General features: G+C 37.1%; 1 protein-coding gene across 1 annotated transcript in view; it reads left to right on the forward strand.

Annotated features, from left to right (window-relative positions):
- emx3 (empty spiracles homeobox 3) overlaps positions 1 to 13,499 on the forward strand; it is a 23,346-nt gene extending 9,847 nt beyond the window's left edge. The window contains exons 2-3 of the mRNA XM_015046293.1: positions 6,727 to 6,911; positions 11,345 to 13,499. Coding sequence (XP_014901779.1) covers positions 6,727 to 6,911; positions 11,345 to 11,512 — 353 coding nt within the window. The 3' untranslated portion in view covers positions 11,513 to 13,499. The remainder of the gene's footprint in view (positions 1 to 6,726; positions 6,912 to 11,344) is intronic.
- The last annotated feature ends 630 nt before the right edge of the window (positions 13,500 to 14,129 follow it).

A 14,129-nucleotide genomic window follows, 5' to 3' on the forward strand; every position in this document is an offset into this window, starting at 1 on the left:
TTTTTTTTTTTTTTTTTTTTTTTTTTTTTTTTTTTTTTTAGCTCTTATTAAGATACATGAATTCTGGTATTTCATGTGTAAGTATACTCAATAAAAAGTTAGAAGAGAGGCAAAATTAGCATAATTACATTTTTTACACTTGTTTTTTTAGAAGAATTTCTAAAATATCATTTGAACATCCTAAAGTTCAGACTTTTTTTAGCGTCTTTTAGTTTGAATTACCAATTTTATTCTTTCAAATGGATTTTTAAATATATTTTCATCCCAGCAGCTCCTTTGATGACTTATAATTAATGTTATTATTTTAAGGGTTTGATTAAAATAAATAAATAAATAAATACATAACAGAAATGCAGATTTTAACATTGACAAACTGAACATTTGTCGCTGTTTTATTTGACATTTATTCATTACATTCTATCTTAGGAGAATATTTCTGCTGCAGTTAACTTCAGCCTTGCAACACAGGCAGCCAAAAGAACTACTTTCAGAAGCGGATGAATCTGCGTCTCAGTGTGGGTTTGAAGTGTCTCTGATACCTGTCCCACTCAGGTGGTCCCATTAACCCTTTCTTGTCCTCCTCCTCTTCCTCTGTCTGCTGCACCTCCTCTCATACAGACACATTTTTCTTCATTATGTGGAAGCAGCTGACAGCCTCACTTCTCTTGCAGCTCCTGCTTCTCCGGCTCCAGTTTACAACATGGAACAGTTTCACTGTCCTTGTCCTCGCTTCTGCATGACATGAAGCATTAGCACTCACTAAATATAAAGAACACATCACATATTACAATGTAATGCTTTTATTTAACAAGAACTAAATCAAAACAGAAAATCAATGCATAAAAGGAATCATCTCTCATGAACTAACTATCTGCTTGTAGAATCAACTTTAAAGCAATAAACCCAGTCATTTTTTAATTGAGTCTATTTGGTTCTCATGTGAAAGTCGGGGAATGGTGGCCCAGTCGTCTTTCCAGCACTGCTTTAGTTTATTGAACTTTGTCTCTACGAAGCTATCTTAAGGTCCAGCCACGTATTGAGGTTGGGATGTTGGTCCTTTTCTTCTTCAGTCGTTCTGTTGTGGATTTGCTGCTGTGTTTCTGATCATCGTCCTGTCGATGACCCAGTTTTATCGAGCTTCCTCTGACAGGTGACCTCACATTTGGTTTACAGAGGAGCTTACCTTCAAGTTTGTGTGGTTGTAAAACAAGCCCAGATCATCAACTCTCCACCACTGTGCTTTGCGGTTTATACACTCAGTCTTTAGTAATGATCATGTCCTGCACCGGGGTTGAGCATTTAACATGCTAACTTGCAGAGTCTGAGATGAAGCTCTTGCATATTTTATTAATTAATGGAGTTCAGATCATTCAGTTTGATGGACAGAAATGTTTCTCTAAGATTGGTGATGGTTTTATTCCTTTGCATTGTGCTAACTCACCTCATTGTGCCCCAGAGCCAGGAAGTGCCTACAAGCCATCATTTAATAGATTAACAAGAGTGGACTTTCACTCACAGCTTTCTTTTTCTTTCAGTTTTTGTAAAAAAATAAAATAAAATAATGTATGTTGAAAGTACATGTGTAGCTTAGTCAGGATCATTTGTACTTCCCCAGATTAAAAAAAAAAAAAAAAAAAAAAATTCTAACAGGTTTTATTCACAATCTATGAAACTGTTTTAAAAGGCTCACTTCATCTGTTTTACATTCTGGTTTTAGAGCAAAGTGTCTTTGTTTGGATCCTACCATGTGTTTTGAAAGTAACTGCTAATTTGCTTGTGAATGACACACTAGCAGCCATAGTGGTGTTTTTTAAATGTATTTATTTATTTAGGAAATTTGTCACTGTTCTTTCTGCAAAAAAAAAAAAGGGAAAAAAAACAGAATCAGAGAGTCGATTTGGCAAAACTTGTTTTTTAATGTAATTTGTTGTTAAATCATTGCTGGAGTTGCTTAGTTTTCTGCTTTGAGTAAAGCTTTATGTTTGCACAGATTAGGCCTTTCTTTACTGATATCCTATTTCTTTGAGGTCAGGCCTGTTAATACTGATCTTTACCAATTCCATGAAATAAACTCAATTTTTTGATAGCTGTAATAGATTTAAACCTAAATGAAAGAATTAATTTACGTGTCAAGGTATATCCGTAAGTTTCTTCTGCTTAAATTTGGTTTGCACATTTATTTTGTTGATTTATATCTTGAAAGATGCTATACAAATAAACTTCTACTTACTTTTATCCGATTCTCACTAAATCTAAAACATGTGCTGTTAGTTGATGCATTTAAAGACTGAACATGATGGGAGTGTTTAGTTTTTCAGATTAATAAAATTATTATTTTTTGTTTATATTTGACCAACTGATCAGCTGATCTCTGGACGATTGTTCTTTCATTCATCAAATAATACTTTTATTAAGATAACAGGAAAAGCATAAGTTTATTTTTTACACAAAAATATCAATAAAGGAAGATTTCATTATAATAGTGTCAGTTGAACTGAATGTGCAACAAGGCCAATCGTCTGATGCAAACAGGTCTGGTTTAGTTTAAAAGGTTTTGCTTTTCCCCTGTCTGCGTTCTGTTTACTCCTAGTGCAACTTCAGCTGCTCAGAAAGACAAATGCTCAACTGTCTCAGAACTATAACTGAGAAACTTTTTCCTATATAGAGGTGACTGATGAGACATTAACCTGATGAAAACTGTGAGAATTTATTCTTGGAAAGGACAGAAGCTGCGGCTTCTGTCTGTGGGTTTTAATATCTAGCCAAATCAGCTGCTTCATCTGCTCAGCATAATGCATCAAGTGAGTTCTGGGGTTACTACTGAAGGCTCCAAGTTAAACAGCAAAAGTGTTGAAAAACTTTAGCCGAGGAATAGAAATGACAGTAATCTCAAGATCGCTGGCTGTTTCTCCTGCAGTTTTATTTATCCTGATTCAGAGATGCCTTTCTGTTGTCCTCTGACTTTCTGCTGTTGCTCATCCTTGTTCTGCATCTATGATGAAGGTTCACTCAGAGTTTATCGAGTTCCATGGCCTCCCTATTTGAAAGGCTTAATTTAAAAAGGGATACTGCAGCAGCGTCTGTAGGAGAGTAAATGCTAATTTATAATAAACATGCGTCTTAAAATTTAAATAAATAAATAAACATGCATCTTATCAACATTAATAAAAACAAAAACAAACTGTTGTGTGTTTGTGCTGCACATCGAAGCGTATTTCACGGATGGTAAAATAAAAAGGACCAGAAATCTCATCCTGAAGATTTTTCTGTTTTTGTTCAAATCAAAATCAAAGATGTCACTTTAATTCCCGGATAAGCTGTTAGCTGCTGATTAAACTTTTCAAATATCTCAATATCCATTTTAATTTCTTTAATTTGGTTAAAACTGGAAAATGAGGAGACAATTAGAAGTGGATGTTGAATTCTTCAGTTTTGCAGATTAATTTTTAGCGATTCGAGCAGTTGCTACATTAAAGCATCATTTGACGTTGAACAGAAATATTTGCAAACCATGACGGCCACTAGTCACGGCTCTGAATTTGCATGTGAATAAGACGGCTAACGCCAGATAAAAGGTGCCCGGTACGTGCCGGCTCTCCGCCCGCCATCATTGTCGCACAGCCCGCTCTTTTGCGTAGAGCGTGATGGCGGCCGCAACTCCTTTTCAGCGTGCTAAAAGGAACCCAAGCGTATATTTGTTTGTATGTAAAAACGTATTGATGGCTTTACGTGCGATTTCAATAAACATTCAGGAAAAATAAAAGCAGAAGCTGCGCTTCGGTTTGGAGCGAAGAAACAAAGAAACCGTTGCAGCGTCGCTGTCACACGGATTTTTCAACCACTTCGCCTCGTAAACAAATGAGACTCGAGTTCGCCCCAAAAGTGAGAAGGCTAGCTTTAGCACCTCAGTAAAATTAGACAAACCGAGATGGAAAAACGCAAAAAACGATCTGCATGGAAATGAAGTCGGTTAGCACCTTAAAGAGCAGGATTTTAGATAGCTTGAGTTAGCAATGCTGCAGCTGGTTAAAATGTTTTTCATTTGTGGTTTGAACATCGAAACGTGAGTTCGCTTCTTGGCTAAAACAAAACAAACATTGATCCCTCATGAAAAATAGATTGTCGGTCTCAATGAAGTTTTTATTTGATTAAATAAAGGTTATGATTGGTTTAAAATCTGGTTTGAAGCAAACGTTTGAAATGCAAAAAAAAATATTCGTTTGATAAAAGTAAATTATAAACCTATAGCTTATATATCAATGTTTCACATTTAAAATTAAAACCTTACCTTTTTAGTTGTTTTTGCAACTTATTTTCTTCAAAGGATTTTTCAAAACATTTTTTGACACATAAATATTTATAAGCCCAGATTGAGATGCTGACTGCTATTTTTTATTTTTAGATTCTAATTTAAGATATATCAAAACACAAGAGTCATGTCAGGAGCTCCATAGGATTTATTTTCTGTCAGTCAATCAGAGTCTCCCCAGCGTCTGTGTTTTTGTTCATTTGCACTGACTGACTTCAAATCACAGAACATTGTAGATACTAAAAATGGGCTCATCTCTTCTGTTCTAAACATCTTATTCACAGACTGAATCATGTTAATCTAAAGACCAAACAGCAATAGTTTCTAAATGTTTCACGTGCAAAAAACAAATAAATAAAATAAAATAAAAATAAACTTCCTCACTGAGGTTCTGAAATATTATCAGAACCTTTTTTGTTTCTGCTGCAGAAATGAAACCCAGCAGAGCAGCAGGATCCACAACCAGAACTTTAGGATCTGAGCAAACCCGTCCACGTTTCTCCCGGTCTTTTTTTTTATATTTACTGATGAGCGTTTCGATTTCAGTTTGCGGCTCAACTCATGATTCAGATGCAAATGTCAAACAGACAAGGTGTTTGTTCAGATTAGGCAGAGCAAATAGACACACAAAGGCGTGTTGCAACTACTGGGAGCTCTGCAGCTTCTGATTTTAGTTCAGTTCAAAAATAAAACCGAACAAGTGATCAGTGCATGTCTAGAAACAATGAATTAGGCTTTTAGAGACATTTCTGGGTTGGAATAATGTGGAAAAGGACTTCCTCCATGTTTATATCCTCACCATACAGGACAAAGAGAGAGAGATCAGTCAGTCTGACTGTTCAGTTCTCAGAAGTTTTAGACATTCTTGCTTTCAGTTACAGTTTTGCTTTGATGAGAAAAAAAGTAACTGATTGCAACTGAAATGTTTGAATCTTGAAAAACAGGTTAATCTGAATAAATCCTAATGTCAGTGAAACGTCTATTTATAGCAACACTTCAAATCAAAAAGTGAAACTCTTACAAAAAAACATTACACACAGTGTTAATTTCTATTCATTTTGAAAACTAAGGCTTAACGCTAACAAAAAACATGAATTCAGTTTTTCAGAAAATTAGACATAAGACCAATAAAATAAATGATTTTCAAAACTGTAATGACAGCCCACTTTCAGATATGAATTTAAAAACCATGCTGACTCATGAGAATTGAAGTTAAAGGACTCTTTTAGACACTCAGTATAAGCTCATGTGAAATGTTACACTTAAACTATGCCAAAAAATTATCACCATCATATTTATCAAACACTAGCCAATTCCTGGGCTGCACAGTGGTGCAGTTGGTAGAGCTGTTGCCTTGCAGCAAGAAGGTTCTGGGTTTGATTCCCAGTCCTGGTCTTTCTGCATGGAGTTTGCATGTTCTCCCTGTGCATCCATGGGTTTTCTCCAGGTACTCTGGTTTCCTCCCAGAGTACATGTCAGGTTAATTGGCCTCTCCAAATTGCCCCTAGGTGTGAGTGTGTGTATGCATGGTTGTGTGTCAGTCTGTCACCCTGCGACAGACTGGCGACCTGTCCAGGGTGAACCCTGCCTCTCGCCCAGAACGTTATCTGGAGATAGGCGCCAGCAACCCTCCCGACCCCAGGGTGTAAAGAAAATGGATGGATAGCCAGTTAAATAAATTACTACAGGACCTAGTCACTAAATGTGTAAATCTTTAAAGGGTTCCTAACACATATTTCATAAGTATCTACATGCCTTGGCATGACCTTATTTTTTCCAATTTTTTTTTTTACATTTATTGATCACAGTTAGCTTGTGTCTCTGCTTTAATAGACGTGACTTAAATAACTGTAAAGACTGTGTAGAACTTGATTCACATTTATTGGACCAGAGGAAAATTTCAAAGTTTGTGAAACAGTCGGACTCAAGGACGAATCTGAAACCGCACTTCTGCTCAGCTACGACTTATACTCATCGTAGCCTTGTGTGGAAAACGCTATTTTTAAAATTATGTTACTGAAATAAATGAATCTTTCAATGACACTCTAATTTATCAACAATAAAAGGCCCTGACTTCAGCTTTTCAGGCTGCATGCAGGACGGTCTTTCGCCTCCAGATAAGATTCAGGACCAAATACGGCTTTCCAATTTTTATTCTCATCAAAGAATTAAAAAGGAGGATGTCAGGCCACAGTGCAGATGAGAAAAACATCAGTATGTGATATTGAACATGCCATTGGATTTGCATTATAAGTTGCCTTTTTGTTTCCAATCTACTTTTTTTTTTTACAATTTTATTTTCATTAATGATTACCTAATGGCCCACTAGATACATTATATTTTACTGCAGAGTGGAAATAAAAGAAGTCAACCAAATATCTAGAGTTAAGACTGATTGACTTTCGTTTGTTTTTCAGGAGAGGACAGCAGTCCAGAGAACCTGTTGCTTCACGGTCCGTTCTCCAGAAAGCCCAAACGGATCCGGACGGCTTTCTCACCTTCCCAGCTGCTGCGCTTGGAGCGAGCTTTTGAAAAAAACCATTACGTAGTCGGAGCTGAGAGGAAGCAACTGGCGAGTGGGCTGTGCTTGACTGAGACACAGGTGAGGCAACTTGGAAATAGAGGCAGAGGTGCATGATGGGACGGTTCAGACAAGATGTTTGTTATGGTAAATATTAAAGTTAGACAAGAAAAGCTGACAGTACTGAGTTAAAGTCCTGAAGCAACAGATCTTCCTTAAAGCAGCCATATCGTTTTATAATAATCTTGTATTTCTTTTTTTTTGTTGTTGTTGCTTTTGATGTTTCTTTTTTACTGATAGTCTATCCAAAAGAAACAACTGGATCCCATTTCTGGAGCTGAATATGTTAAGAATAGCACAGTTTTTGACAGATGGTAAATAAGATTTCAGCTCTAACAGTTACTGACAACTCTGGAAATAATGAACCAGTGGGAGACAGAAATCACTGCAGATATGACTGATATTTTTTCAGAACAGATAAAGAAATGAGGGTTGGCAAATCAATCCAGCTTACCGAGTCTTGCCTTAAGCTCTGCCTGAGTTTCACTTCTAACTAAATAATTACTTTAAAAAGCAGAATAAAGCAACCAGGTTTACCAAAGTATACCAAGGAAGATTTTTCTTCTTTTGTAATTCACCTGACATATTGGACACCAACCTTTGATTCAAATACAGACTGACGGGGATCTATTCTTATCATCACGTTTTGGAGTTCATTTGCTGCCCTCGGTTTCTTCACATTATTTTCTGAGAACTGACCACTTTTTCTCAACGAGGGTTAAGATCTGGAAAGTTTCCTAATCACAGATCTTATAAACACCAAAAGGTTCATACCTTTCCTAAAGTGACAAACTATATATACATTTCTTTGCCGAAACTTTTGGTAAAGCTACGCTGCAGATGTTGCTTAGTCAAGATTGATCAACAAACAGATCCACACAGTTAAAAAATAAAAAAGCTGATTAATCAAAGACACTAAAGTGATTTTAACAGCTCGGACTGGACTCTTGTTGCAAATTTATGTCACGCCGCTTGTACAGTATGCCTCTCATGTGTGTTGATGCATTTTCAGGGCACACCACCAATCATACTATAAATACTTGGCTGTCATCTAGAGGATAGAACTATGCCAGATCATGACTAAATTAATAATCTGCACACTAAATACACTCACTCACTCACACACATATATGTGCTGCATTGCTCTGTGGCATGCATTGTTAGCTGTGATGTCAGTGTGTGTTCTTTGCGTTGTGAGGAATGCTGAGTGGGCAATTAGTCAGCGAACTCCTCCTTTTCTCAGGATGGTGTTTGTCATCAAGTCGGCGCGGTGGTTGGACTCCTGACGCCAGTTAAACGACGTGATTCATAAATTATGAGCTCATTTCACAACAACAGACAGGAAGAGAAGGACGCAGCTCTGCCAGTCACTTGCCAGCAGCGGTTATTAATCACTCATAAATCACAGCTTTGTGCAATCAGAGCGCCTTTACAGGCAGTAATGATCAAGTGATCAACGTTCCTGCGGGACATCTCAGGGCTAGGATCCAAATAAGCATCAATAAATTTTTAATTCTTACTGCTGGGGGCCACAAGGGGCCCTGCAGAGAAAAGGTGACTCAGGTCTTATATAAATCTACTTAATTTATCTTAGTTTTCGTAAGAATCATCACCATTGTGTTAAACAATTGAATCTTTACACGAAGAGTGGAAAATTTTGGTGCTGTGCATGTTTTAGATGTTTGTTTTTGATGTGTGAACAGAACTGCTCACTGGGAAAGCATGTCATTTTTGGATCTGACTGATCCAAAGTGATCATGCAAAATGTTGGAAAACAATTTCCATTCTGCCATCCTGCACATCTCTGCTTTCAGTGCTCCATCTGACATTACGCCCGTTGATCTAGGTTTTTCTGGTAGGATTTCTAAGATCAGTGAGCAGAAGGAGAATTTGTTTTAGAATTGTGGTCCGCAATAGTAAAACAGTAGTTTTAGCAATGGCAGCACATGAAGTGAATTAAGCTGTTCAGTACATGTTGCTGCAAATATTGAGTTAACATTAATGACCATCTCATTCAGCTCAACACTTCTCTTTTCGCAGTGGCACATTATTTTTTACCTTGCAGGCAATTTCTGGTAAGCTTCATACCGTCATAGTCAAATATTATCAACTGCATAAAATTTAAAGCTTCAACAGGGCCCACGACTCCAGCAAGCAATTGTTTCTCAACAGCTGAGGGTCTGAACCTTCTTTGCAGAGCAACACAGAAAACAAGAGAGTGGTTTTTATCAGGCTACGTCTTTAAGATTGGGTAAAAATCGTTCTTCCCTCACCACAAACAGCGTTTAAAGTGAGGCAGGCTTGCTGCACGATGCTCGCCAAAGAGTTTTTTCCCTTGTCATCGTTGCACCAGAGACATGCTTCCTTTCATGCTAATAATTTCCTAGATGTTAGCAGCCTAGTTGCATTTCCATGCATGGGACCACGACCCAGTCCAGAAACTGACACAGCTCTCTCAGATTGTATCATTGGTATGAACCTTTGAGTCGTTTATCTGTGCCAGGATGTTTTCAATGATCCTGTTTGATTTGTGACTCTTCCTTTATGTGGGGCAGGTTAGGCTATATGGTGGACCAGTGGGAGTCCCTGGTTCTCTCTGGCTTCCTCCTACTAAAAATGTATGTTAAGTTAATTGGCCAAATTGACCTTTGGCGCAAGTGTTAGTGTGCATGGTTGTACGTCTCTGTTGATGGACTGATAATCTATCCGGGGTTTACCCTGCCTTACACCCATTGATCACTAGAAATAGAAACCATGTCTTACAGAGATATTTGGGTTTCTGGGTCTACACTATCAATTTTGAAAAAGTGCCTTTTGTTTATCATCCAGTGGGAAAATGAAGAGCAACTAAGTATGGGCCAGTATTTATGGCCATATGAGAAATGAATTGGTCATTACAGCTGGACAGAGTGTTGCAGTCTCTTACACAAAGTGCTGTCAGTGTAGCAAGGTTTTAGCCTTGGTATGAGGCTGGCATGGTCAGTCAAACTTGAAGTTTTCCATTACAAATCATGCCAGTGTGCGTGGGCTCTACATCATGGATGTGCTCCCTCTTGATGCTGAGCAGCAGAAGTTTGTCTGTTGGGTAATCCTTCTCAAAACAAACCCAGCCAGATTTCATTAGAGTATTTTTTTTAAATTATGTTTTATATTTATCCAAATAGCCTGTGTTTTCAGCTACACAGAAATTGGATTACAGAAACAAGGAATTTATTATCTTTCTTTAAAAATTACTTGACGATTGCTCTTAGATTTACTGAATATATCAGAAAAACATCTTTCACTTAATGTTATCTCTTCTTGTCTTTGTGTTTTTTCTTCACTGTAAAGACGAAGTGTTACTTTGAATCCTCGGTAGAATCTGTGGTAAACCTATGTGATGTTTGAAGGTAATTTGAGCATCTATCATGCTGATCTAGAGTTTACAGCCTCTGACAGATTGCGCAACAAGATCTTGGAGCCAGCTCAGCGAGTTTGAACAGCTCTGCATGTCATGGTTGTGTTTTACCAGCGAAAAGGTCTTAAATCACCGAGTTGCTCTCACACAATCATTCCTATCAGTGACAGAATCACAGCTTGTTGTGGTTGTGGCTGGTAGCTGTGCGAAGGTTTCCAAATGGCTCGTCGTTGTTCTCAGGCATGTTTGCAGTTGGTGGAAACAGCTTCTGTGTTTTCACTACCCAAAACAAAGTGGATTCTGTGGGTTCCAGCTTATTTATTTGACAGGTTCTGATCAGACGGAACTTAATTAGTTTAATATCATTGGAATCGGGAAGAAATTAAAGCATGCCTCAATGTCTGTAAATCATTTGTGAAAAGATACATCTTCATATGTGAACACAAGAGACATTTACTCGACTGCATTGGTGAGAACATCACTAGATCTAAACTGCTGGAACACCTCTGGAAAACGTCAAAATCATAACACCTTCAAGCAGTAGAAATCTTCACTGGTTACTGAGTGTCACATCTTTACAGTTCATAATGATTTTTTTTTTCTAAAATCCTGCAGAGTTGAAACTTTTCAGAGCTTTTCTCTCAGATACAAAACTAGCATTTGGAAATTCGGAAAGAGCTAAAATAAATTTGTTAAAATCATGCTTAACCCAACTTATTTATCAAAATGTGAACATATTATTTTTTTGTTTTTCTTTGTCATAAAATGAGGTAAATTGAATCTTATATATAGAGTACCTGTACCATTATTTGCTTAAAAAAGTGTAAAATGAAAACAGCAGCTTATAGAATCACCTTTAGCAGCAGAAATTCTTACCAGCATGTGAGAGACTGCTTTTATCAATCTCAGGTTAGACATTTCAAGAGTAATTTTGGATTATTCAGTGTTTAGTAAACCATAGAAAACCAAACACAGTAAGCGTAAGCAGACATTTTCAACATCCAAGCTTCATATGAGCCTTGTATTCTGATGCGACTGTGTGTGTCTGCGTGTGCAGGTAAAGGTGTGGTTCCAGAACCGCAGGACGAAGCACAAGCGGCAGAAGTTGGAGGAAGAGTCTCCTGAAGCTCAGCAAAAGAGGAAGGGCAGCCAACACGTCAGCCGCTGGAGAGCAGCGACGCAGCAGGCTGGCAGCGAGGATGTGGATGTCATCAGCGACGACTAGACAACAGCTGTCTCTGCGCCATCTCATACACACACACACACACACACACACATGCACAAAACACCTCATTTTGAATTTAAAAAAGTAAATAAATACATTAAAATTAAGGAATTGAGGCCTGCGTCACTCAGAACAGTGACTTTTAGTCAAAAACAAGGTTTAACCCTTTTCACTGCAAATTTACACGCACATTGCAGATTAAAACCGAACACACATATGAACAGACATGCATAGATGTAGACACAGACAGCTTTCATTGCTATGGACTGACGGATGGACAATGAACCTTTATTCTGGACAATGGAAAAGGAAAAGAAGAACAGAGGGTTGTTTTCCTAGGAAAAAAAAGAAAACTTTCTGTCAGATTTGGACTGACAAGGCTTCGATGCTTCCAAGAGGCAAAAGAGGATGACAACCCGACTTTGGTTCTGGTGCCAAACAGAGACCGTGTCCTGAAAATTAAACATAAAAAAAGACTTTCAAAGCTGCTGGGCTGCAGGTTTCTGAACCAGCTCGCAGGCATTCTGGGAGAAACAATGTTCCTTCAAAAGAGAGGAAGGAACCTTCCTGGAGTTTCTTCAAAAGCATTAGTCTGAGATTCTTGATAATCCAGACTGAAGGTGTTTGAGGCAAAGCTACTTCCAAAACCCACAAACTGAGAGATTTTGAGTCTATTGCTTTCCCCTCAATTTTCAAATGCAGTCGATTAGATGTGACGGATGACAGCTTTGCTCAAAACTTATTGCAAAAATAAAGAAAGTCAGCTAAAAATGTTTGTAATTTTGTATTTTCCTATCCTGTGTTCCCATGTGCAGTTAAATTAAAGCTGGTAGAAACAGGACTCCTTCACACTGAATGAAGACCCTGCAACTTTTTAGGAAGCCTGCAAGAATGTAGATGGGTCTTGGGCAGGTTTTTAGACAATAATTAAGAATCAATGTGCTCCCTAATTACAGATAATAAAATCATGAAAGTTCTCTGAGAGTTTCAAGGATGCGCAAAACTTCCTTATCAAAATGCTTTATCAGTTTGACAACAGCATCAATAGTACCGGTCTTAGTCTGAGGTGGTTGTATCATTGTAGGAGGGTCCTGAACTCACACCATGAATGCACACTGAGTTCAGCTGCTTAGTCAGTAGTAAGAGTGAACCATCTCCTCACACTGTACGAGGTTCTCCAAACTTGCTGCAATCCAACCACATTCTTATAAACCGATGAAAAAAGCATAAATGGTTCATTTCATGAAGAATATAAACTAAAATGGATCTGCACAAACTTGCATAAAATTCACTGAGCAACACTGACAGACGACTTTTCAATTACACTTGGAGAACCTGGTATCTCCTCTCAGTGTTGACTCAGCTGTGAGTTTCTGAATGCAAAATCAGAGCTGAGCTCAAATTTTTAGGCCTGCTGTTGCATCCTGTCTCGAAATCTTGTGGATTGTTCAGGTTCCTTTATGGAGAACTGATTCAGCAGCTTTTGTTTTCCTCACCAACAGAGAAAAAATCTGGAATGCCAATCTTTGTTTGAGGTAATTATGTAAGCGAAATCTGACTTATGAAAATTACGCACAAAAAAAAATAAAAAATGCAAGAAAATGCAGCTTTTCATTTCAAAACACAGCAGCAGGTACATAAACTAGCAGGATCCCAGATCAGTTGGTTTTTTTGGGGGGTTGGGGGTAGAATATTGGTATTTATGTAAAAACTGGATGAGAAAGTATTCTATGCATCTAATGTGTGTACATAATGATGATAATATTATTAATGATGTTGATGATGTGTTTTTTTTTTTTCTCTGCATCAGTACATTAGTTTGTTTCTTCCATCTGGACAGATTTACCTCATCTTCTCCTCATGTAGCACTTCTTCTTCTTCTACTTAGTCAGATCTATTTTTTCATTCTTTTAGGACCGAATGCACTAACTGTACAACCTCTGAGAAGATGAAAGGGGCTTTGTACTCCCTGTGCTCAGTTTGGAGAAAAAAAAAGTAAATAAAATAAATACAATTAAAATGTTTTTGTTTGCTTAATTCGTTTTTTTAGAGTTGATTTTCTTTTCTAATTTTGATTTTTCTCTTTAGGTTAATTTCCTATTTATTGACAAATGGAGTGATTTACAATGTTCAAAATAAAAACAATTTAAAAACATCATCATTTCCAATTAAGTAAATAAAATTACGTGTTCCCCTTAAAATGTTGCATTCGTTATTTATGTATTTTTCTAAACTATGGTCATTTGAATCTAATTACATGACAATTTACAACAATCAATATTTTAATTTATTAATACTTTTGCGTTTTTCAAATTTGGCTGCAATGTCACAGTTTAGCACTTGCAGGCAAACTATACGTTTCTAAAACTGCAATTCAAAGAAAAAAAATAGAATGAAGGTAATAAAAACAATTTCATTATTTAATACAATTATTATTGAATTATTAAAAACGTATATTGATGCTAAAATATATTTAGTTTTGTCCATTTCCAATAGTTCCGCATGACATATGACAACTTAAGATTTTGGATTTATTTAATTACGCATTATTTATGAGTAGATTCTGACGACATGAGTTTAAATATGTGGACGTCAAATATCCAACAGAGGACGGAGC

The sequence above is a fragment of the Poecilia latipinna genome, unplaced genomic scaffold (genome assembly GCF_001443285.1).
Source record: "Poecilia latipinna isolate Pla-1442-1.1 unplaced genomic scaffold, P_latipinna-1.0 Scaffold771, whole genome shotgun sequence".
Taxonomy (NCBI): domain Eukaryota; kingdom Metazoa; phylum Chordata; class Actinopteri; order Cyprinodontiformes; family Poeciliidae; genus Poecilia; species Poecilia latipinna.